Source organism: Pelodiscus sinensis, chromosome 8 (genome assembly GCF_049634645.1).
Source record: "Pelodiscus sinensis isolate JC-2024 chromosome 8, ASM4963464v1, whole genome shotgun sequence".
Classification (NCBI taxonomy): Eukaryota; Metazoa; Chordata; order Testudines; family Trionychidae; genus Pelodiscus; species Pelodiscus sinensis.
In genome coordinates, this window is record NC_134718.1 from 41983659 (window position 1) to 42008351 (window position 24693).

Consider the following 24693-nt stretch of genomic DNA (forward strand, 5'->3'; position numbering starts at 1 on the left):
CTACATGCCTCCAGCTTCCATCCCAGACACACCACACAATCCATCGTTTACAGCCAATCACTAAGGTACAACCGCATTTGCTCCAACCCCTCAGACAGAGACAAACACCTACAAGATCTACACCAAGCATTCTTGAAACTACAATACCCACCTGAGGAAGTGAGGAAACAGATCAACAGAGCCAGACATACACCCAGAAGCCTCCTGCTACGAGACAGGCCCAACAAAGAAAATAACAGATCACCACTGGCCATCACCTACAGTCCCCAGCTAAAACCTCTCCAATGCATCATCAGCGATCTACAACCCATCCTGGACGATGATCCCCATTCTCACAGACCTTGGGAAATAGGCCAGTTCTCGCCCACATCCCGCCATCCTGAAGCAAATTCTAACCAGCAACAGTACACCACACCACAGTAACACAAAACCACAGTAACTCCCACTATGGAACCAATCCCTGCAATAAACTTCGGTGCCAAATCTGCCCATATATCTACACCAACACCACCATCACAGGACCTAACCACATCAGCCACACCATTACGGGCTCATTCACCCACACATCTACCAATATAATATATGCAATCATGCCAGCAATGCCCCTCTGCCATATACACCTGCCAAACTGGACAGTCCCTATGTAAAAGAATAAACAGACACAAATCAGATATCAGGAATGGCAATACACAAAAACCTGTAGGACAGGGGTTCCCAAACTTTTTGACACAGGGACCAGTAAATCCATTCACGAACTTTTGGAGGACCAGTAATGCTCATTTGCATATTTGCATATTTATTAATCAAATTATGAATATTCAAATAAGTTGTTTCTGGTCCTCCCAAATTTCCCAGTGCCAGCTTTAGCAAAGCTTTTGATATGGTCACCTACAATATTCTTGCCAGCAAGTTAAGGAATATGGATTGGATAAATGGGCTGTAAGACAGACAGAAAACTGGTTAGACCAGGGTTTCCCAAACTTTTTACTTTAATTGGAACCCTTTTTTTTCAGTTCTGCTTTTTGCAGCCCAAAAATATAAACACGTGAAAAACAAACGAAGAAAATACCAGACATATAACATGTCTGGTATTTTCTCATTAGGTTAGGTGTATTATTACTAGATGTATCAGTTTGTAGTTTCAAACTGCCTGGCTGGTAAATGTGCTCAGGCTGCATTAGTGTGTCTACCAGCCAGATAGTTCACAACTACTCGAGGGGTTTGTGTGTGTGCGTGGGGGGGGGGGGGGAACGACAGTAGAATCCCTGTGCCAGACTAACTCGTGCTTTGTGGGTGGAGGGGGAGAGGGGAACGGGGTCGGGTCAGTCCCACTCCCTGCAGGCCGATTCATTCCTCCTCCCTGCTCCCCTTGCTACGCCTCTGGCCAGCCCCACGTCCCCCAAACCCGTCCCTGGCAGCCAGTTCTCCCCCGCTTTTCCTCTCAATCTCCCTTGGCCAACCCCGCTGCCTGCTTCCAGCCCTCCTTCCAGCGGCCACTTCTCCCACCCCGCCCACATCTTCCCCGGCCAGCTCCCTGCCCCCAACCTCGCACCCCCGGCAGCCCTGCTTCCACCAGCCCCCCAATCTCCCCAGCCTGCCCTGATTCCCCCGTCCAGTTCTGCTTCCGGTGGCCAGCTCTCCCCTCCTCCTCACCCCAGAATCCCCTGGCACCTGCACCTTCCATTAGCCCTGCACTCTCCTGGTGCCTCCTTTTCCCCTAATGCCCACCCCCTCACCAGTCTCTGCCCCACTCCCCTCCTGCCCCTCTGTGCCCTCACACACAATTTTTTCCATCCTGACTTTCCTCATGCCCACCCCTCCAGCCCCCAGTGCCCTTCCCCTCTCCTCTCCTCTCCCAGCATCACCCCGTCCCCCCTCCCACTGACACCTCCCCTCCTGCCCTTTCCCTCATGGTCTGCACTTGGCCCCCTGGCATTTGTCTCTCTCCCCCGCACCCCTGTCCCTTGGTGCCTTCCCCTCCCAAGCCCCTTCTCCTTCCACCCCTCTCCTTTCCCCTCCGCCGCACGATCCGGTTCCCACCTTCTCTTTCCCCGTTGCGGGGCGGGGTCCGCGCTCAGGCCCCGGAGGCCGAACCCGGAGCCAGCCAGGCCCCTCCATGTGCCTCACGCGGGTTTCAAAACCCCGGGCCGTGACGTCACGTCCTCCCCGCCCACGTGCAACGCCACGCATGGGCGGCAGGCGGCGAGGAGGAGCCGCACGCGGCAGAGACATCCGGGGCCGAGGGGACGCTCTGGGGGCTGGGCCGCAGAGGACGCGCGTGGGTGGGGCCTGCTCCAGGCAGAGCCGGGGAGAGACCCAGCTCCACATAGCGCTGGAGCAGGGCTCGGCTCGTCACTCGCCGGCACTTCCGGGTGCAGGGGCGCAGGGCCCGAGTCGACCAGATGGGTCAATCGGCCTAAGGGCCGGCAGCCACCAGGCACGCTGAGGCCCGGCATTTTTTTTCCGCGGCCCGGTATCGGGCCGCGGACCATAGTTTGGGAAACGCTGCTGTAGGAGAACACTTCAATCTCCCTGGACACACAGTAGCAAATGTAAAAGTAGCCATCCTGCAACAAAAAAAGTCAAGAACAGACTTCAAAGAGAAACTGCAGAGCTACAATTCATCTGCAAATTTGATACTATAATTTTAGGATTAAACAAAGACTGTGAATGGCGAGCTAACTACAAAAGCAGTTTCTCCTCTCTTGGTGTTCATACCTCCATATCAGCTGCTAGAAGTGGGCTTCATCCTCCCTGACTGAATTGACCTCGTTATCTCTAGCCTTACTCTTGATTGGAACTCTTTTCTTATGCCTGTATATTTATACCTGCCTCTGAAATTTCCACTACATGCATCTGTCAAAGTGGGTCTTTGCCCACCAAAGCTTATGCTCCAAAAAATCTGTTAGTCTATAAGGTGCCACAGTACACTTCTTGTTGTTCTTGCAGATTCAGTCTAACACGGCTACTCTGCTGATTAATATTGATATGATACATCTATTTATTAATTTAAGTGAAATGTCTGCACTGTTAATATCACAATATAAGATGAATAGCAAGAGCACTAAAATTTTAGGATTCAGACCATGGCACTGAAAAATGTTTTGGAGTGGGGAAGGGGAAGTGATGAGCTTCTCCCCCCCAACCTCTGCCTGTCCCCCCTCACCATCCATTAAATCTGGGGCCAACATCTGGGCCCAGTGGCTGAGCAGGTCCCAGAGCAGCAAGTGCATGGAGCTGGGATGCCCAAAATCGGGAGGTGCTGCAGCTCCCCTCACACCTTTACTTCCCATGTCTTTGGATGCAAGTATTCCTAAATGTACATTCCCCTGCCATAAAGAATGTTTTCTCCACATACATACTTATCTCCCCTAGAAACTGGTTTGTTAATTCTGAGACCAACATTTTCTATGAAATACTCCTGAGGGAATTTTGAGTCATAATTTTTTAAAAAAATGTTTCAAAAAACAGAACTTCTGTGCACAATATTTTCTGCAAAACTCCACCTATTTTAGTGGTCAATAAATAAATGTGGTTCCAGCATGGTAATGGGGAGCACAGGCCACAGGCTGCATTGAGGTGGGAGATCACAGAATTTAACTCATAAAATGTTTAAAAGAGCATATTGTGTAAATGCAACTCAGATGTCTAGGTCCTAAGCTTATATCAACCAACTGCTTGTTGGTAATACTGCATAGCTGCTTACCTACAAAATTCTCCAAAGAAATTTAAAAAAGGTGATGCAATGTTTCAAGATTAAGATAACTAGGGTATACTGATATAACCAGTACAGATGAGTTTCCCTGTTAAGACCAGTCACAGGTTGCTTATTTTATAGTGAAGTTTATAGTGATGCATATTAAATGGTAAAGGGGGAAGTGTAATGTGCGCATTATTGTAAAAATAGTTACAAAGGTGTGTACATCATTAATGACTTCCATATAAAACATCCTGGGAAAGGCTATATGTTTTAACTTTCCTATAATTTGGAAATGTCAAATGAACTCATAACAGACATAGTGCCACACCTATTTTACTGTTTTAGAAAGTAGCAATAGTATAGTACTTTTTCAGGAGGTGAGAAGGGTACAAATTTACCTCCATTTTATTTATGGAAAGGGAATGAAAAAATAGCCAACAGATTTAATAACTTGCCTAAGACTATATGAGTCAGGAGCAAAGCCAATGTCTTGCTTTTAACCCAGTGCTCAAACTTAGGGACAAATAATGTGGTCTCAATTAATGGGTTTTCATATGTAGGTTTTAGCTGCCCTCCCTATCTCTGAATAATTTAAATAAAGAGTCAACACACAGTATTTGAAACTGCTTCCACACCTTACCATCCTTGATAATGTGTAACATTCAGAGATGGAATGCATCTAAGGACTTAACAGAAGATTCCATACATTTTTAGCAAGTTTGGTCTTTTGCATTGTGAGAAGGCAATGATTTTCTTAGCTCCTTTGTAAAGGATCACAATCAACTTGATTTTTTTAAAATGGGTTTAGAACTGTTTTCTGATAGGTACACCCTTATATACCTAGATTATATTTAAATAAAAGAATCACAAATTTTGTAAGGTTTTTTTGCTCCCCTTACTGATGTATTTTGGGTAGGCTTGAAATCAACACTGAATGTTCTCAGGACTCCTGTTTTTTCCTTTGTGCTCCTGGTAGCCTACTGCCTCTTCGTTCTCAGCTTTGGCGCAGCTATTACTAGCAAATGCCCACTCATAAGGCCTGGAAAAAACACTTAAGGGTTACTTTTAACAATTGTGGATTTGATTTTTTTTTTTTTGCGACAGAAAGAGTACATCTTTCAATTTCCCTTTAAAGTGAGCTGTGTATTGTTTACATTCTCATCCATGGGATACAGTACAGGTTGAACCTCTCTCTGCTCTGGCAGGACCACAGATGTTGCTAGATCAGAAAGCTTCGGCTGAAGAGGTTGAGAGTGACAGCCGGATGGTCAGTCGCAGCCTGCAGGACCAATGACCTGGGGGTAGAGATCCCCAGGAAAGACTGCCACTCTGTAGGAGACGTGGCGGAGCACCCCCAAGAGTGACTGCTGCCTTGCACGGGGCCAGGTGGCTGGGGGCAAGGAACCCTGAGAGCAGCTGCTGCTCTGCACGGAGATAGAGAACCCTGAGAACCCTGAGAGCATGCCACTCTGCCTGGGCATGGAGAACCCCGGGAGCAGCTGCCGCTCCACGCGGGGCTGGGAGAACCCTGGGAGCAGCTGCCTGCACAGGGTCACAGGGCAGGGGAATCCCAGGAGCAGCTGCCACCTCACACGGGGAACCCTGGAAGCAGCTGCCACCTCGCATGTGGTATGGGGAACCGCAAACAGGCTGGGGGCAGCAGACAGACAGGTGAGCCAGAGGAGGTCAGGACTCTGGGTTCTCCCAGGGCAGCAGCCAAAAGGGAGCCCTGGGAGAGCCCAGACGCCTGACCTCTACTGGTCCGGCAAATTCCCCTTGTTCGGGACCACTCAGGTCCCAAGGGTGTTGGACCAGGGAGTTTCAACCTGTATTACAATAGTGAATATATATTTAGATTATAAAAGAAACTTACATCTTTCAATTGTTTTTCAACTTCATTAAAATTACTTGGTGATGTAGCACAGTTCATTTCAGCTCTCTGCAAACAAAGAAAATGTGTCAAATCTATTTTTCTCTAGAAAAGTGCATTCTCAAGTAATCTTATACAAGTTGTATCCCTTAACCAGGACTCCCTGGCCTGGCAATATCCATGCTGGATTACGGATGTTCCTGGACCACAGAGCCCAGGAAGAGGGAGATTCGTGGTGGGGCAGGAGCGCCATAAGGGATGCGACGACTCAGCCGGAAGCCCGGTGTGTGAGAGGGAACGGAGGAGAGGACGGATGGCATGGGAGGGAGTTCTGGCTCCAGCAGAGCTCTTTGGCCCCAGTGGCTGGGAAGCTCAACCTGGCTGCAGCAGTGGACCTTCCGCCATGGCCAGGGAGTTCTGGCCCCAACCCCAGCAGCAGAGCTCTGGCCACGTTCTGGCTCCAGCGGCCGGGGAACTCCCGCCCCAGTTGCAGCCAGGAAGCTCTGGCCCAGGCTGCAGCACTCCAGCCCCATCCGTCCACTGCACAACTCTGGCCGTGACTCTCCGGTCGCAGCAGCAGCAGGACCGGGAAGAGCCACAGGGGGCTAAGGCAGAAGTGGGGGCAGGCTGGAGCCTAGCTCGGTGGCAGCATGGCCACAAGGGGAGGGACATTCCCTGGTTTGGCAAATCCCCTCATTTGGGACCAGTCAGGTCCTGAGGGTGCCGGACCAGTGAAGTCAAACCTGTAGTCTTATAAGACAAAGGCACTTACAGTCACAAATAAAAACCAACATAGAAACACTCTTATAACCACATCTCCTTGTATTTGGATGCAAGTGAACCTAATTTCTGTAATAGAACCCTGATTTCAAAAAAATTAAGATCAGAATAGACCATTGTCTAACCCAACCTCCTTCAAACACAGACCATGCAAATTTGCTTCAATTCCCATAACTTCCGGTTGAACTACCACATATATTAGAAACACATTCACCCTGTGTTTCTGTGACACTGCTGTATTGTGCTGCAGCTTCTGGTAAGCTAAGAAAATTGAAGGCTTAAGTTTAATATGGAGTCAGTAAAATGTTTCTTGTTTTATAAGTGATATTTGCTCTACTGTAGAATTGTCACTACCCTGCAGATTTTTTTTTATTAATAATTCAGAACTGCTGGGGGAAGGTGGAGGTTTCAACAGCTGGGGGTGAGGTGTGTGGGGGGGCTTTTTGTATATTGGAGGGGAAAGGAGCCAGTACGGGACTGGGGGAATAAGGAGGTAAGAAAGACAAGAGAGAATGGACATAATTAGCTGAGTGTTTCTGTAAAAATGATCATTTGTAAAATATTATGGACATTTAAATGGTCTGAGAGTTTCAGGCTAAGAACCAACTATGATAACCAGCAACAGTGTCAGAGTTTATTGGCATACATACATTGGTTTACATTGTTCATGTTTTGAAGAACTTTTCAATTACATGTGCTAGAAGCTTTTTTTTTTTTTTTTTTTTTTTAAAAGATGAGGGTTAGATTTATCAAAGGCAAAATCTGAGAGGCCCATTTGTGTCTTTGAAACATCTATCTCTAGATTCTGCAGCAAGGAATAGATTTTGGGCCAAATTCTGCAGACATGGAATGAGATCTTGAGTGCAAATATTAAAACTCTTATAAGCAATTCTATATAGATGAACCATAGCATTAAATCCTGAATACTTGTTACAGGTGTATTTTGATTAAAAACTTCTTGTTTCCATAAATATTAGAACTGAGTATCTGATATCTGGACTCAAGTTTATTTTCTCATTTTTTCTCTACTGTTATACATGCTACTCTTACACCACCTAGCAGATGTGAGAAGAATTACAATACATATTTTCAAACTTGAAGACTTCCAATCAAAAAGTTTAAGTTTGCCTTTAACTTCATTTATTATGAGAGTTTGAAAGGCGAAGGTTTCTATTAGTACACTTATTTTGGTAATCAGCTTGTTCCACAGATAAGACAATACTGTTTTGGCAACAATTGATTTTGTGGTAAACCATTTCATTCAGAACAGCCAGCCAAGAACATGTGGGGAATTAGTGACCAAAAAAAAAAAAAAAAAAATCATCTAATGGAAGAGGTTTTATTCCACTCTGATCCGTCCCCTAGTACTTTATGTTTAAGATTAAGTAAGTAGGAATCCTTCCTATAACTGACTGCTAAATCAATCATTCAGCTGTAACTATGCAGGAAAACCAGTACAGATTAGCAACAGAATAAATCTTGGGTCTATTACACAGTTTTAAGGATGCTAAAAACTGGCTATTCTATACTACAAAGATTCTTTGCCCTAGTTCTCCAACTGATGCTTATTTTGGATTTGCCATCCTCAACAAGTCAGGTGTGTTGTTAAATAGGATAGCTCCTTACAGGAACAAAGTCTACTGCTAGTTTTTTCCACTGGAGATGCAGGCACTCTCAATGCAGCACAAACTCTTTAAACAAGACCAATTCAAAAAATAGTATCTTCCCTGCAGATAGCCAGAAAATTTCACCTTCATTCTATCCTTCCCATTTTGTTGAAGAAATGTTAACTAGAATTTAACACTGAAACCAGAGTTTGTTGGATCCACTCTCACATTTTTCTGAAGAAAGGAAGCAGGCTCCTGCAACTAACCAAAACATTCAGGCTGTGTAATTATCCCTAAGAGTATCAAGTTGCAGCAGCTCAGCGTGGAGGGTACCAAAATCTGTGACTCTAGCCAAGTCTGACTAGATCTGTGACTCTAGCTTATATACAAGCTACTGGACTGTAAGATGCATTTCTGGAAGCAGTGGCCCAGTGTAAAGTGAGGAATCCATAAGTATTCAGAAATTATTAGTTGTGGTAGGTAAGGGCAGACTTCCTCAATAGACTGTCACATTAAGATACGGGTTAGTATTCAAAATACTATTTTGCTTCCCATCAGTCTTGTTCTGATTCAGATTAAGCTAGCTACTTTTCATCCAGAAGCTCATCTCACAGTTAGGCCTAGTGGTAGCTGGTATTTCTACTTTGGAAATAACTAAGAACTGGGCACTGACTTTCTGGCACCTAAGAACACTATGGATATGTCTGAACTGCAACGTAAGCTCAGGGTTAGTAGAACAGTGCCATAAGACCCTGGGTTAGAGAATCCAAGGTTTAAGCATCTATACTGATTAATCTGACATTAAGAATTTTCTCACTTGGGCTCAAACCTGGGGCTCTGGTGTAGGAATGTTAATGGTTAACCAGTAAGCATCACCCTTCCTGGTTTACCAATGGCCTGGCTGGGCTGGAGCAGCCCTACTTCTGCTGCTGGTGGGTTGGGGCTGTTCCAGTCAGGCTGGAGTGCCCATAGTGTAGCGGGGTGGGCCCAGCTTTGCTCAAGTATCTGCCCTGTCATTTTGGTTTGTGCACTCCCAGCTATCAGAAGCAGCAACATGGAGAAGGACCTTTTGAAGAACTCTTCTTTCTTAATATCAGGAAACAGGCAGTTTCTGAGACACACTGATGGACATCTTGGTGGCATTTTCTGACCCACAATAGGTACCTGACAAAGCTTATTATGGAGGACAACAACAACACAGACATGAACTGGCTGATACTTTTTATGACCATCATCAGTACAGCTGCTGACACCCCTCATATAGGCTGGTGCTTTTGGAACAGAGCCACAAGCAGTGAGTCTAGAACTTTCACACGAAGAAAGATACATTTTTGGAATTTTTTGAATAGCTGGTCCTGAACCTCCAGCATAAAGACAAGAATGTCGGCTGTAATTAGTTCAGAAGTGAGTTGCTATAACAGTCTGGAAGCTGGCTACCCCAGACTGCTACAAAGTGGTAAAGATATTATAGGGGTTTCTAATATATAATCCACAAAGGTTCAATGGCAGGAGGAAGAACAGTACCGTTATGAATGTGTTCAGGTGGGGATGAGTCTAATTGTGTGTGTCGGAGGGAGAAGGGGGCAGGGAGAAGGTGATTGCTATGCAATATATCTATGTATGACATCATTTGTCAAGTGAAGGTGGGATGATCAAAGTATGGATTGATGTATTGTAGACAACTGTATTAAGGAAAGTTTTTGCATACACATTCCTAAAGATCTTTGATTACATGTTTACTTGTACTATTTAAAATATATTCTGTATGAAGTGATAATACAAACTTGCTTGATAAAATACAAATTATAAATACATATTGGAAAATTACAATGTTAATCCAATGCCCATCAGGCCAGCTGCCTTTGCCACACCAAGACCAACTTGGTGCTGCAGGACCAACCGGCAGGACCCCAGCTGCTCTGCCCGCTGCTTGCCAAAGTCCGCGGCTTGTCAGTTTCAGTAGTAACAAACTTAAAAGGTGCACGAATATGTTCAAGAGTGAAATTATGTACAAGACAGTAACTCTAACCATGGCATGTCCCCCGATCCTCCAGGGCACTGTCCTTTCCTTTCTACCCCCATTTGCTGCACACAGTGTCCGGAGGAGGAGAAGTATCTAGGGGAGAGAGTCTATCTTGAGAGCTGCATGGAGCAAAGTTGCTCTGTCCAGCTTCTCACAAGGCCCAGCTGCATGGGCCACCCAGTCACGGGAGTTTCTCAAGTTGTTTCTTGAGTGGATTACACATGGTACTCAGGTTGTGGTGTGGGTAATGCAGCAGGAATCAGTTCTCTTGCAGCCATTAGTGATATCAGCTGCTCAAACAGTTCTTTCTGCCTCCTTTCTTAGCTGTTGTTTCTGTTCCTGGAACTGAGAAGCAAGTGCCTGCTTCTTCACTGAACCCCTATCAGCACTTCCTCAACCTGTGCAGCCAACCTGAGCATTTTCTCTTGCCTTTCCTCTAGCCTTGAGACCCTCTGGCTGTGGTAATGGACCTGCTTGGTGGTTCGGTTCAGAACTTCAAACATCAGTTCATCACAGAAATGCTTCCACTAGGAATAGTCTGCATAGTTACACTGGTTGAGACTTCTGCTGCCGTGTTGGTGAGCTGTGGAAATACTGTAGCCAATAGAAGTGAAGGGCCCTGGAAAAAACACAAGACACAGAGGGTTATTGTCTCAAATAGCTCAGTTCAGGAGCAGAGAAAAAAATCCCTGTGGAATTTCAAGGACATAAAATGCTACTTTTTCAAACTGAATTTCAGTACAGTAAAACTCCAATTGTCCGGCATCCAGTGGTCTGGCACTCCCGATAGTCTGGCACCAACTGGAACCTGGAAGTGCTCCGACCAGCCGGACAATTGGAGCTGCTCCACGGGGGTGGTTGGCTCCTTGGGATTGGTACGTGTGCCAGCTCCCACCACCCCAAACACATTCTGCTTCTAATACAGAGGCAGCAGTGTGGGGCAGGGCATTTAAGCCAGCTCCCTGTGTGTATTGGGACCCTGCACGTAATTCTGAAGGTTAACTGATGAACTCAGGCTTAATGGTTAATTGTGTACACAGTTACATTTTCACATCCTTATCCCACAATACGACTACCTATCTGGAGTTCCTGCTTCAGGAAAAATTTGCAGTTATCAGCATCCAGCACTGGGTCAGAATTCATGAGAGAAATAATAGGAGGATTCATTAATTTCCACATTGTTGCATGCAAAACAGAACTTCACAGCTAACACCCTTAACCTTTTCTTCTCTGGTTGAATTCGTTCCCTGCATGGACTACCTTTAACTGAAATGGACTATATTTGTAAATGGAACATATTCCCATCTTCCCCTCTGGTTTGTTGATTCCAGGTGGGTCAATATTCCCTGGAGTGATTACAGGCCTGGTAATTAAGGATACAAAGATGTACTGTTCAGTCCCATTTCTTAAAACAGGAATGCCTTAGCAAAACTGCTCTCTCAAACAGAAGTTCACTTTCATGGCATTTTTATTGTTTGCATTTTCCTGTTGCTATTTTTAACTCCATATGGTGGTAGGTTGGGGAGCCCAGCTGCTGGTGGCATATTACCTGTCCTTAGACACACATTGCTAACTTTGGCTTCTAATAGCTTTTGCATTGGTTTATAAAATAATAAACCTTCCCATTACTGACTTAAACATTAAAATGGAGTGTGAAACTTACCAAGCTGAGGGGCATCTTCCATCTCTTCTGTGTCTGATATAGGCTTCCACAGCAGGCTGTTCATCCAGGACGGGTTAGGGGTGTGTGTGGAAAGCAATCAAACAGCTTCTCCAAATATGATCTCAGGATGCACTGTTGCTGCACCAAGCCTCCTCTGGGATTGGTTTCAGCAACAGAGTCACTTCATTGTCCTCAGATGGCACCTGCTGCTGATGCCCATCTGTCCCTGTGCTCGATTCTGGGGCCAGCAGGATGCCATCCTAACTGATTACATTCCTGATGTACCACCTTTGGCTCTGTGGTCAGTGCAAAACACAGCAGCTGTTCAAACTCATCATAAAATGGGCTTGACGAGATACCCAAGGGATAGTTCTGGTCCCTCATTTTCCAGTACTCAGCTTGAGCAGCTTAATCCATTCCCCGCATTTGTCTCCATCCTGGTAAATTTGCAATGCTGCCAGCTTCTTCACTATTTGTTGACATGCATGGTCATCCATGGCATTTTTAAAGTCCAGTGCTTTGCTGGCTTCACACCAGAGATTTACCAAAATCTGTCTGTGCTCCTGAAACAGCTTCTGTTCAGTCTCTGCTGCAAACACAGATGGCTCTCCGATAGAGACTTTGCAGACTGGTGTTCAGAAGACAAGAGAAAGGTTAAACACTGACTCACTGAGCTGCTGCACAAACCAAGAGGAGCAGCTTCTGTTTCCCTGGAGCTATCTAGAGATTCTTAGGAGAGAGAGGACAAATAAAGTTGGCCTATGGTACTCTGGGATACATTTGGTGCACTCCAAGAATCCAAACATAACACAAGTCAGGGGGCTGTCTCTACCTAGGACCTTAGGTCCAAGCCAGAGAGAGGTAAGTATAGAACTGAACGATGGTTTAGACACAGGCCTAAGCTTGGGCTTACATTCTAGCATAGACATACTCTGTGTTTCATGTTTATTTCCCTCCACCTAATAATTTCATGTGGAAGTTAAAGAGGATGGGGTAAAGAGTAGGGCTTTGTGGACCACCACAAGTGAGTGATCGAGAGGCAGAGAAACAGTGCTGTTTTCTTGAAGAGACCCAGTAGGGAAGATTGCAAACATTTATCTGTTAGCTTGTGCTCTAGCATACTATGATAGATATATCAAATGAGATCTAGTGACTAGCTCCTGAGAATATTTTTTCAAGGTAGTTAGTTAGTTATTGACTTCTGACTGCTTAGAAACAGTTATTATACTTCCACTAAATTTGGAAGACAAACGATTAATAGAATGGTTATTGAATTTGTAAGCTATTCGGAATGACTTTTTGTTCAATTAACTTGGATTTTCTTCATCTGGGTATAACAACACTTTCCACCATTCTGCTTAAGAAGAGTTGCTTTATAATATTAGGGAGCCTACAAAGTTCAGGGCACTTGCAGGGTGGTATTGCATCAGAAAAACAGGATATTTCTCATAGCATATTATTCAGAACAAAACTTCCTTCTTTGAAATCAAGACCAGTGATTGATATTTGTGTTTTCTTACTTAAGGATCTTATACAAGCCAAGTTTCTACAAGTTGTTCAGCTAAAACCATGCAAATTTAGGGTGACCAGCGCCACCTACTGAACAACAGTTGAAATAAGCCTTTCTATGCTCATTCCCATGATTCAGAAAGAATAGGCTGACAAGCTGAGTTTTGCCAACTGTGGGTGCATGCACTCCTCTTATTTTGTAGACATGCTTTTAAAAAAGTGGCAAACTGATAGAAATGGGAACAAATACCTTTATAAATACAGGCAGTCTCCTTGTTTCTGGACACACTATAACTTTTAAAATTTGTAATAACTAAGAAGCAACTCACTCTGGCATCCAGCTATCTACTCTAAAGGGAAGGAGAAAGAACTGGCCCTTAGCATAAGATTTTCATGGGTAACTCTCTGGCCTAATGCACAGAGAATTAATCACAACCTGAACCTCGTTCTTAAATTGAATGAGAACACAAAATAAATTTAAAAAAAATCAAGGTGAGACAAGAGTTAAATCTCCCAAATCCAGGTGAGAGATGGCTGCCATTTCACCATAACTCGGACCTGTGGAAAGCGGTACCTTTAAGAAGACCCTCTGCAACCCAAAAGCATACTGTTTTATAGGAACTGAGAAATTAGTTTTGTTGGTTTGTGAAGGGAGTGTGACTAAAGCTAGGAAGGAAGAAATAATGTTAAGTATTAATATAAATTAAGGCTTAAAAACAAGAATTAATCATCGCTGGGAAGGAGAGAAGGCAGAATTACATTAGGAGGCTTTATCAGAAATGTGGATTATATCTCTCCTCCTGCCTCACGTCTTAGTGGAATGAATACTGCAGGTTGGAAGGAAGAGTTAGACATTATCTCCCTTGTGTCAGGATTAGATCTTCAGCAGTCAGGTATTTTGCTTGGAGGAGGGTGGAAATGGGCCACTTATCCCTACAAGTTACATAGGAAGGAGAGAATAATTTGAAAAAAAGAGTGAACCTCAGAGCTGACTGGAAGAGGGAGGACAGAGGCAGAAGGTTGCACCTAATGTGAGTCCATAGAATCAAGGATCTAGACTTCTTTCACAATGTCAGTAGGGTGACAGTGGTATACAAGAGAAAAAGCAATAGCTAAAAATATGAACACTTGGTTTCGGAGATTATTTACGTCTCGAGTTTTGAAGTGAGAGAGGCCCTTGATTCACAGAGTGATTGTTATTGGAACTGCTTAAGCATTTCTTGTCTTGGCAAGTCACAGGATTCAGGACCATAGGACTTATTTTTCAGTTTCCTCATCCCCGCCACCATTTCAAATATATTTTTACCAATGGATCTAATGCTAGAGTGTATGAAATTCTGATGTTTCAATCTTAATTCTTACATTATTGTCACTTGTAAAGCAAATAGGATAGGACGGCAGCACAGAAATGAAACTAAGATTTTTTTTCAGATCCTATATCACTCTACCTTAGCTGTAAGTGCTTTACATTTTGAAAATTAAGGATGCTAGTGCATAGTTATTTAAACAATTAACAGATAAATCTGGTCTTATTGGTTAATCAAACTATACACACTCCTCCCTCCCACTGCCTCTGTATCAGAGGAAGCAATGGGGGAGGGCGGGAGCTGCTAACCCGCCCCACACTTGCACTGCTGTCTCTGATAGAGAGGCAGCAGTGTGTGTGTGGGGGGGGGGGGAGGGGACGGGGAGGCAGGCGTGATCTGATACATGTGCGAAGCTGGCTTTTAAGCCAGTTCTCTCCATGTGCCTCCTCTCCGCTTCTTGCATTCCACAGAAGTGGGGTGTGGGAGGTGGGAGACAGCGCTTGAGGGAAGCTGACTTAGAACCAGGCTCCGCATGAGCACCTGTTTTGCAGAGCTCCCTCCCCCCCACCCTGGTGTTGCCGCCTCCAGATGCCAGGCCCACACCCAGGGAACAATGAATAATCGTGTAACACTAAGATTTGGCGCAGTTACACAATTATTAAATTAAACCATATCTAACATCGCGACTGAAAAGGTAGGGTTCCTTTCCTCCCACTTCCCCAGAATAGGAAGTCAAAGCTCTTAGAACGCTTCATCTCTGAAAAAACTGATTTCTAATTTGGTCCTTTGGGAATTATTTTGTACATTAGATAGATGCAGGTGCATCTATTTAGCTTATGTCATTTAATCACTCCGCTGAGTTCACTATAAGGAGTATTTCTGTTCTTCAGAAAGGACTACTGTGTACATCCCGCTATAGTACATTTCCCAGGCTATCCCCCATGCAGATTGGAAAGAGTTGGCCTGTCATCTTTTGTTAGCACAGAACATTCATGCACTGTTTGTGTGGTTTACATCATATACCACAGATGGCCAGTTCTCACAACTGCATGAGCCGTAAGAAAGAATTTGTGAGGCCAGAGGGATGGGAACTCAAAAATGTCTGTTTTTGTGACCACAGAAGAGTCGGGAGAAGGACCTGGGGAAGGAGGAAGAGTTAAATAAGCATTTCTTTAAGAGGCAGCGTGAGTCTGTACTGCCTCTTTAACAGCCTGTGAGTATGTGTAATTCTGTGAGTAAGCTAACAAAAGAAAGAGAGAAGGTATCATTTGATTCATAAAATTCTACAGAAACACAATTTCATTGGTGTTACCCTCAGTGGCATGGGGCAGGGATGTGTGACTTGCCACCCTGGTTGCTTCTTTCCCCAGCACCAATCCCCTGGTTGGTGGAAATTTTGATAACACAATGGAAATGGGTCAAGTTAGGTATCATTCAAAAGCCCCTTTTCCCGCAAATACAGTGGTACCAAACACAGCAAATCTAGAACAGTTATGTAGATATAGATTCAAGAAAGTGTCTGAAAAACAATGTTTAATTATACTTTACCAGCAGCATGTCAATGTGTAACCTTCACAAACTTAAATCATGGTACTTGACTATATGATACATGCTGTATCTTCAAAAACCATCACTTTCTCGTCCAGCAACATGTGTGGTCCACAGATGCTCCTGGACCAGAGTGGGAAAGCTTAGGCCAGCACAATATAGTCAGCAGCCTGGCTGGGGCAACGTGGAACCAGGGCTGGGTCCTTGTAGCAGCCTCTAGCAGCGCGGTGTCGGAGTCCCCTGATGGTTTTCAAAGGTACAGGTTGGCGTAAGGCCAGAACCCTAACGCAGCCCCAGGGAGCACAGTACTGAAGCCGGAGGCTCACTACAGCGCAGGGCCAGAGTCTCCTGGCAACCCCCAGAAGCACAGGGCCAGGGCATCTTGGCAGCTTGCAGAAGCATGGAGCTGGAGGTGGAGCTCAGAGGCAGCACAGGGCCAGAGTCCCCTGGCAGCCTCCTGGAGCATGAGACCGGGGCTGGAGTCCTTCAGCTGCCCCCTGATGCGCAGGGCCAGAGCCCTGTGGCAGAAACTGGAGCCTGTGCTGCCCAGGGAGCTGGCAGCAGCTGGGCAAGCAGCCAAGCCAGGTTGGAGACAAGGGGCGAGGTATCTGCTGGGACAGCCTGCCAGCGGTAGGCGACGGGCTTGGGGGGACATGGCAAGAGACCTCCTCTGGTCCAGCAAATTCTCTCATTCGAGACCAATCAGGTCCTGACCCTGCTGAATCAGGGAGGTCCAACCTGTACTGTGTTATCTGTTAATGTTCCCTGTAAATGGATGGGGAGGTTCAACCTGATTTGTCATAATCAGAAAAAAAAAAGCAGTTCAGTGGTATAGATTATCAGCTTCTTTTTTAAAATCATCAAAAAAGTTACAAGGCACTGGTTAAGATATCAGAATCCATCCAGTGCACATCCTACTCTGTGACCTTTTGTACACAAAGTCTACAGCATCACAGAATGGATAAAGCAATTTGATGAGTCTGAATCAGCAGCAAAACCATCATTTGGGATTATGTGGCAATACATGAAGTTGATTGAATGTTTGAGACTCTTCACATTGTCAGGATTATTAATTGGAATTTTCACCATGCAACAATGAAAGACTTTGTAAAATACTTTTTGCTTTAGATTTAACTAATGGTTCTGCAAAATAGAACAATGAAAGTTAGTGGCAGGGGAGTAGGGGAGGGAGTTTAGTGGACACAGAAACATCCAAATGCTCTTTCCTGACTTTTCTTAAGTAACGAAGCACAATCCAGACTCATTTGGTGCTGTTAAATGCCAAAAAGAACAATTATAAAGCTACAGGATTAGATTACTTGTACTTGCAGCTAATTCACGTAAGACAGCCCAGAGTTTACGAATTTCATGACAAAACACTCTTCAGTGATGAGACAGATAAAGATGCCAGTTGAATGAATACTTTTGGAAGGTAGTACAGTACTTGCATGAAGTCTTCAGGAACCAAAAAATGTCCAATGCGCCATCAATCCATGGACTTCAAATAAAAAACAGACAAACTGTGCTTGAATGTAAAGAAAATCAAAATGAAGCTGACAGGGACTATTACAGAGCTAACTGCAGACAGGTCATTTACTCATCTTGTGGTCATGTCCAACCTCAGCTTGATATGCTCATATAATAGGTAAAAAGCAAACTAATGAATATCTTGCATGGTCTTCCTAAGCTAGTACCTATTGACAATGGTGAAACGTACCTTATGCCAGCAGTGGCCTTTCAGCATAGTAATTACAGGTGATATATATGAGATACAAGCTCAGTAAATGAGGAACTGCTCACACCTACTGATATTTGTTCACTTCATTATGAGGCTGGAGAGGAACTGGAATCCAGAGCCAGAGATGGGTGTGCGTAAAAACAGGGATCTGAAACAAGGCAGGAGGGCAGGAACCAGGAACAGGAAGACAGGACTCAGGCAAAAACCACCATAGCAGCTAGCCAGGGATTCACCTAGTTGCTCAGATAAAACTTCCTGTGCCTCCTTCCGGCTTAAATAGTGAGTCTGACATCTCCTCTAATTGGGAGCATTATTTATGGCGAGCTAAGGTCCACCAGCCCACACTACTTGCTGATACCAGCAAGATGCAGGGTGTGGCTGTAATCTGAAGACTCCCTGGGGACCTTGGGATCTTTGTTCCAGGCTTGAAGACCCTCACAGAAGGATGAGTTAATTTCTTATCTTCAAGGAAAAACACTCCAATTGGTGAAAGTTTTCCAGCAATTGTTCATGATTCACAAGGAGTAATGAAGCTCCTGCCTTGCATTGTTCATTGGAATTTCTTTGTAGTTCCCATGAGAAGGCTGACACTAAAGTGACTAAAACACTAAATTTATTTTGCATGCCATCAATGGCCACAGAGACAGATGCTATTGAACTCTGGATTTCTGCAAAATACACCAATGTTCTAGTGCTCCCTCTGCCAATGGCTTCCATAAACTTCAAGTTTTGTGCCTGCTGCTGGGAAAAATGATTGCTGTATATCCCTTGGAGATGTGGGCCTCTCACTCAAATCTTTAAGAACTGACACACTAGTAGGCTTCCATGTCCTTTCAGGATGTGACATTGGAGGGATATCTGGAAAGACCAAATTATCTTACTGGAAAGGCTTTTGATTTACCGTCCCGAGACATTTCTTGCTCTGACGCTGCTTGTATAGGTGTGGCTATTGATGACCATAGTGAGGTCATAAGTGGACTGGAGGCATTCAAATGCTGAGCTTCCCATTTGAAAACAACAACACATTTGCAGAACTACAGTGGTAGACATTTTCCAAAATCAGATAAAACAAAAAAATTGCCACCGATAAGAGATGCAGTTACACCTTTTAGTAAGAGGGCAAATCAACAATCAACAGAAAGGCTCAGAGATGATCAAGCACATCCAAAACTACTGTCCACTGTTGGGCATAAGGATGTTAAGTATCATTTAATTAACTAATCAAGTAGTAGATGGAATTTCCATCACTACTTGATTAGTCAATGGGGGATGGGCACTCCCACTGCAGCTCTGCGCTTTAAATGAACTGTCCCAGCTTGCATCGCCCTTGGGACCACTGCAAGCTCTTCACTTTACATTTAAAGTGAAGAACCACAGTGGGGTTAGCTCCCGGGGGCAGCATGAGCCAGGACTGAACAGTCCCATCTAACGCTGTTCCTGAATCGCTGTGGCTCTGCCTCCCCTGTCTTCCCCACACTGGAAATGGTGCTGGGGACGGGGGGGGGAGGGGGAGAGAGGGGAAGGAACCAGCTTTTAAGCCAGCTCCCGCTTCTTTCCCCCTTGCTGCCTCTGATACATAGGTAGCGGGTGGGGAGAGGGGCGGAAGCAACTAGTTGAGTAGTTACTCAACTAGTTGCTTACATGCCTAGTCCTGCATGGCTAGGTGCTGGAAGATGGCTTGATCACATCAGTTATACATGAAAGACTATGAATCTGATTAATGTTTTCAGTCCTACATGTCAAGAACAGGTTCCCTAGAATTTCCAAAAATTTGATTTTTAATCTCTCTCTCAAGTATGTAATCTACAAAACTATTCTTGGGTTGTTGCATTTGGCACCATGGTGTTTATGGGAGAACAGTGTCATTTGAAAACCCTATCTTGACCCATTTCTGACAGCACTGTGTTATCAACATTTCCATCAGACAGAGGACCTGGAGCTGGGGATCAGGTGGAGGGGAAAGCGGGGGAGGGGAGATGAAAGCAAGTCCTCCCGGTCAATACTGCAGAGCGTGACATCACGGAATGTACAATTCTATAGTTTTTTACAAATACGACACCTCCCTTGCCTTTCTAGCACTAACTTGCCCACTGAACAAGATTTTCAGACTAGAAAGAGGCACAGCATAGAAGCTCAGTGAAAGAGGAACCAAGGTGACTATGACACCTTTGTGGACTTCCAGGATACTCAAACAATTCTTGACTCATGTCTCAATTAAGAAAACCTTCCAAATGCCCTATGAATTTCTGCAGAGACCAGATTGGCAGATGCAGCATCCACAACAGCCACAGACCCTCACTCACTCTAGTGCTTTCAGTCACACACCCTGCATTAGGACTTGTTGTAGCGGTTTTGCAGGGCAGCATAAGCTGTCTTGCTGAAAGTCTATGCTGGGGAACAATATGTCTAAATATGGGACTCTGAGGGGCCTTTCTAAGCTGCTACAGCAATATGAAGTGCTGCAGGAAAGGGGAGACTCTCTCAGAGAGTAACTATATCCATTTATATATAGCTATAGTACATTGTTTATACTGGCCACTGCGTCTTTTCATCTCTTTTGCAATAGTACAAGCATAAGACTTTTAAAAGAAAGGGAAGTAATATATCAGTGCAGAAAGGATTTCAGTACTTAACAATAAATAATTCTAAAGTAAGCTTATAAGCGAGTAGGGTATTTATTCAACATGTACCTGAGACAACTGAAAGGTGCTGGCTCTGTTTTCAAGTTCAGAGCATCTTGCAGTAACTGTAGATAAATTATGCTTCAAATGGTCCATCTCTTCTGACAGGGAATTAAGTAGCTGTTCTCTCCTCTCAGCTTCCTTTGTTTTTTCTTCAAGTTGACCAAGTAGTGAAGTGACATCATTACTTTTATTTTTGGTTTTAAGCTTATCTTTTAGGCTTTGGATTTCTTTATCCTTCGCCCCAAGTTGACAAATATAGTTTTCCTTTTCAGTTTCAAGGGCAAGTATTTTCTACATGGAACAAAAACAAGAGCATTACTATAGACAAGCCAATAAAACATTCCTACATGGAATGTGATGGAAAGTCCACAAGAGTCCAAACTAGGGATGTAACAGTGTAGTTGATTAATCGATAAGAAAAAACGTATAGGTTAATGCTATAGATTACATGCATTTCCCTCCCCTCTCCTAAATTTTCTAGCAGGCTGGCCAACAGCCTGACTCATGCTGGTCTGGGACCTACCCTCATTGTGGCTCTGCATTTGAAGTGTATTAGGAGCCAGGTGGGCAGGCAGCCCAGCTCAGTTCCAGTTCATGCTAAGTCCGGAAGCTCAGACCCCGCCCCTCACAAACAGGGGCTGCTGCCACCCCACACTGCTGCCTCTGTATCAGAAGCAGCAGCACAAGGCAACAAGCAGCCAGTCCACAAGAGGAGCTGGTTTTTAAACTGAATCCCCTCGTGGACTAGCTCCCACCTGGCACTCTGCGCTGCTGCTGGCCCCGCCCCTGGGGACTATAGAATATAACCAATAAGAATTCATGAGGTTATTAAACTATTCAATTAATCGATATTTAACATCCCTAGTCCAAACTAATATTCAATTCTGAATGTTGAAAGACCCACTTTTACTTAATTGAAAAGATTTGTTTTATTCTAAATAAAGAACACTGTAGAGGTTCTCGAAAAATTTAACATGCAAAAATTTGAATAAAAAATTAGTGTTACCACTATATTCTAGCTTTTCTTGTTTAGTTACAGAATGTGAAAAAACACATACTAATTTAGTCTATTGCCGATGTAACCATGGAAATGATATGAAAAACAAAAGTCTCATTGACTTTATAGGTACCTACACTTATGCCTTTTGAGCTGAAAAAAATTATTCTTCCAAATTATATACATTTGGAAACATGTATTCCATAAGCACTGCAAGTATCTCTGGGGAGTGCAGCATTTTTCTTTGGCACATTTCTTATCACAGCTGCTACATCCAATAACCATAGAGGCTGAAAAGATGTTTTTATTTTTAAATTCCATTAGAACATAGTAAGTAGAGCCTTTTCACGTGGCAGTTTAGCTCGCCAAATCCTCAACACAAAAACTACCACCAAAACACACCAAAAAATTATGTCAGAACAAAGCAGCAGACAGTGTGACCATTAAATCCTGTCTCCACACAATCTGATCTTTCAGCTTTAAACAGTGTTTCACTTGACTGCATTTTCAATTACTGACAATAGGTATTAAAGTAGCACTTAAATGAGTTCAACCCTATGTTCTAATGTATTCAGGCAGAGTTTTAGGCCCAGATACTTGAAACTATGAAGCCAGTGGAGAGATTGTTCAGGAGATGGAATTAATGAGGCTTGCTCAGATTGTGGTGAAAATCATACAAAGAGCATCTATTGGGATTGTGTTCTTTCATAACAAAAAGGACACCCTTACATTTCAGTCAGAGACATGGTACCATCACAGGGGAGAGACAGCTTGCAATTGATGGACTGTTTCTGATAGCTCAAGTTAGCAAAAAGGTCTTGAGTGGAGCCACAAGACTACAAGGGGAAGTCTCAATGGAGCCACAAGACTACAAAGCAAGCCATCTAAAACATTAACTGTGCCTAGCATAAATAGCACCTAAAATATTTAAGCTAGTTAATAAAACTGATGTCCACAAGTTCCTGCTTTCTGCTTTCAGTGGCATAAAGACACTTCATGGTTGTTGAGGCTGCATCCATTTAGGTGCGTGGTCGATCGGGAGGGCTTGACCAGTTGATCGCGAGGTGTTTGGGGCCCCCTTATTTTCCCCCCATTCCCAGGAAGCCCCGCTAACTCTACCTCTAGCAACAATGGAGGCAGAGCTGCTTCCTTTGAGGTGGATAGAAATCCTGCAGTTGCGCACCACTTCCAGGGTTTCAGAAAGTGTGCTGGCTGCTTCTCCTCCCCCAAACAGCTGGCACAGTACCTAAACCCAGGTCCATGGCATGCCGGGGACTTCCTGCACGAGGGAGGAGAAGAAGAGTGCCCCAGAGGAGGCGTGCGTTGGGACATCCTTCCCTTGCAGGGGGGAGGAGGTAGGAGTCCCTGGAGAAGGCACGTGCCAGGACTTCCTTCACTTGTGGGGGTGGAGAAGGCGGTAGGAGTCCCGGGAGGAGGTGCATGCCGGGGACTCCCTGTCCCCTCCCCCAGCACCCACTGGCACCCTGCCCCAGCACCTACCAGCATCTTGTCCCCCGCTTCAGCACCTCCTGGCACCCTGTCCCCTGCCCCAGCACCCACTAGCACCCTTCCCCAGTACCATGTTACCTACACCCACCAGCAGAGTTAGGGCCACATTAGTGAGGCTTGGGGGGTTGTGGAGGAGTTATTTTTGTTTTGCATCTCACTTGTGTGGCACCAACTGACGTTTCTGTGGATCAGTGACCCCTGACTCAAAACATCAGAGGGGTAGCCGTGTTAGTCTGAATCTGCAAAAGCGGCGAGGAGTCTGTGGCACCTTATAGACTAACTGACGTGTTGGAGCATAAGCTTTCGTGGGCAAAGACCCACTTCGCCAGATGCATGTAGTGGAAATTTCCAGAGGCAGGTAGAAATATGCAGGCCAGAATCAGGCTAGAGATGAGGAGCTGGATCCAATCAGGGAGGATAAGGCTCACTTCTAGTAGCTGATCTGGAGGTGTGAATACCAAGAGAGGAGAAGCTGCTTTTGTAGTTAGCTAGCCATTCACAGTCTTTGTTTAATCCTGAGTTGATTGTGTCAAACTTGAAGATGAACTGTAGCTCAGCAGTTTCTCTTTGAAGTCTGGTCCTGACGGGTTTTTTTGCTGCAGGATGGCTACTTTTAGATCTTCAATCTGCCTGGACACACAATTGCAGATCTAAAGGTAGCTCTCTTGGTATTCAGACCTCCAGATCAGCTACTAGAAGTGGGCTTCATCCTCCCTGATTGGATCCACCTCATCATCTCTAGCCTGATTCTGGCCTGCATATTTATACCTGCCTCTGGAAATTTCCACTACATGCATCTGATGAAGTGGGTCTTTGCCCACGAAAGCTTATGCTCCAACACTTCAGTTAGTCTCTATAATGTGCCACAGGACTCCTCACCGCTTTTGCTGACTCAAAACAGATTCCCAGCCCCTCTCAAAAAGACAATGCTGAAACTGTGTGTGTTTCACATAGTATTTTATTTAAAAATGAAGCCTGGCCAACAAAGCCCCCATCTGGCGGCAGCATCATAACACTTCTGTACCGCCCCACCCAAATCTGAGCCTTTCATACACTAGAACCCCCATCTTGAGCCTCTCACATCCCCAAACTGCTGCATCCCTACATCCTCAGTCTTCTGCCACAACACTTCTGCACCATCCACACTGCAAATCTGTGTCCTCAGCCCATCATACTCCCAACATCCCTTCCCTGAGCCCCTCACATACCCCAACCCAAACTCCTGTACCCTCATATCCACAAGCCTGTGGCTTGTTCAGCACTCCAACCCTCCATCTGACCCCAACACTACCCAGCCTGGAGCCCCCCCCCCCCCCCCCCGAGCTAATATCCCCTTCTCCACATCCTCCTGCATCCAAATTCCCTCCCAGAGCTTGCACCTCTCACCCCTTCCCACATTCCCACCCCAGAGCCCACACATCCTGTCTCAACCCAGTGAAGGTTCGGCTAGACTACAAGAGGTATCCCGGAAAAGGTACAAGAGGTATCCTGGAAAAACTCTTCCGCTTTTTTTAGCGGAAGAGCAAACATGCTCTTTGGCAACCCCCGTATTCCTCATTCTACAAGGAATAAGGGGGCTTCCGAAAGATGGGGGTTTTCTGACATTTGGCCCAGTCTAGACAAATGTTGGAAAAACCTCTTCCTACAGAAGAATCGAAAAAAAAAGCAGCCGTATCCTGAGAGTGTGTAAGGAATCGGGATAGCAAGTGATGGAGAGGAGGAGAACAGAGAAGGCTGGGCTTCAAAGAAGGGGTGAAG

The 24693-nt window shown here is 44.9% G+C and overlaps 1 protein-coding gene across 5 annotated transcripts in view; it reads right to left on the reverse strand.

The window, feature by feature from the left end:
* Positions 1-24693, reverse strand: part of CEP55 (centrosomal protein 55) — a 51178-nt gene that overhangs the window by 19861 nt on the left and 6624 nt on the right. For all 5 annotated transcript variants that reach the window (XM_075935154.1, XM_075935156.1, XM_075935157.1 and 2 more), the window contains 2 exons: positions 20436-20720; positions 5574-5639 (listed from right to left, as the gene is read on the reverse strand). In XM_075935154.1, the coding sequence (XP_075791269.1) occupies positions 5574-5639; positions 20436-20720 (351 nt within the window). The remainder of the gene's footprint in view (positions 1-5573; positions 5640-20435; positions 20721-24693) is intronic.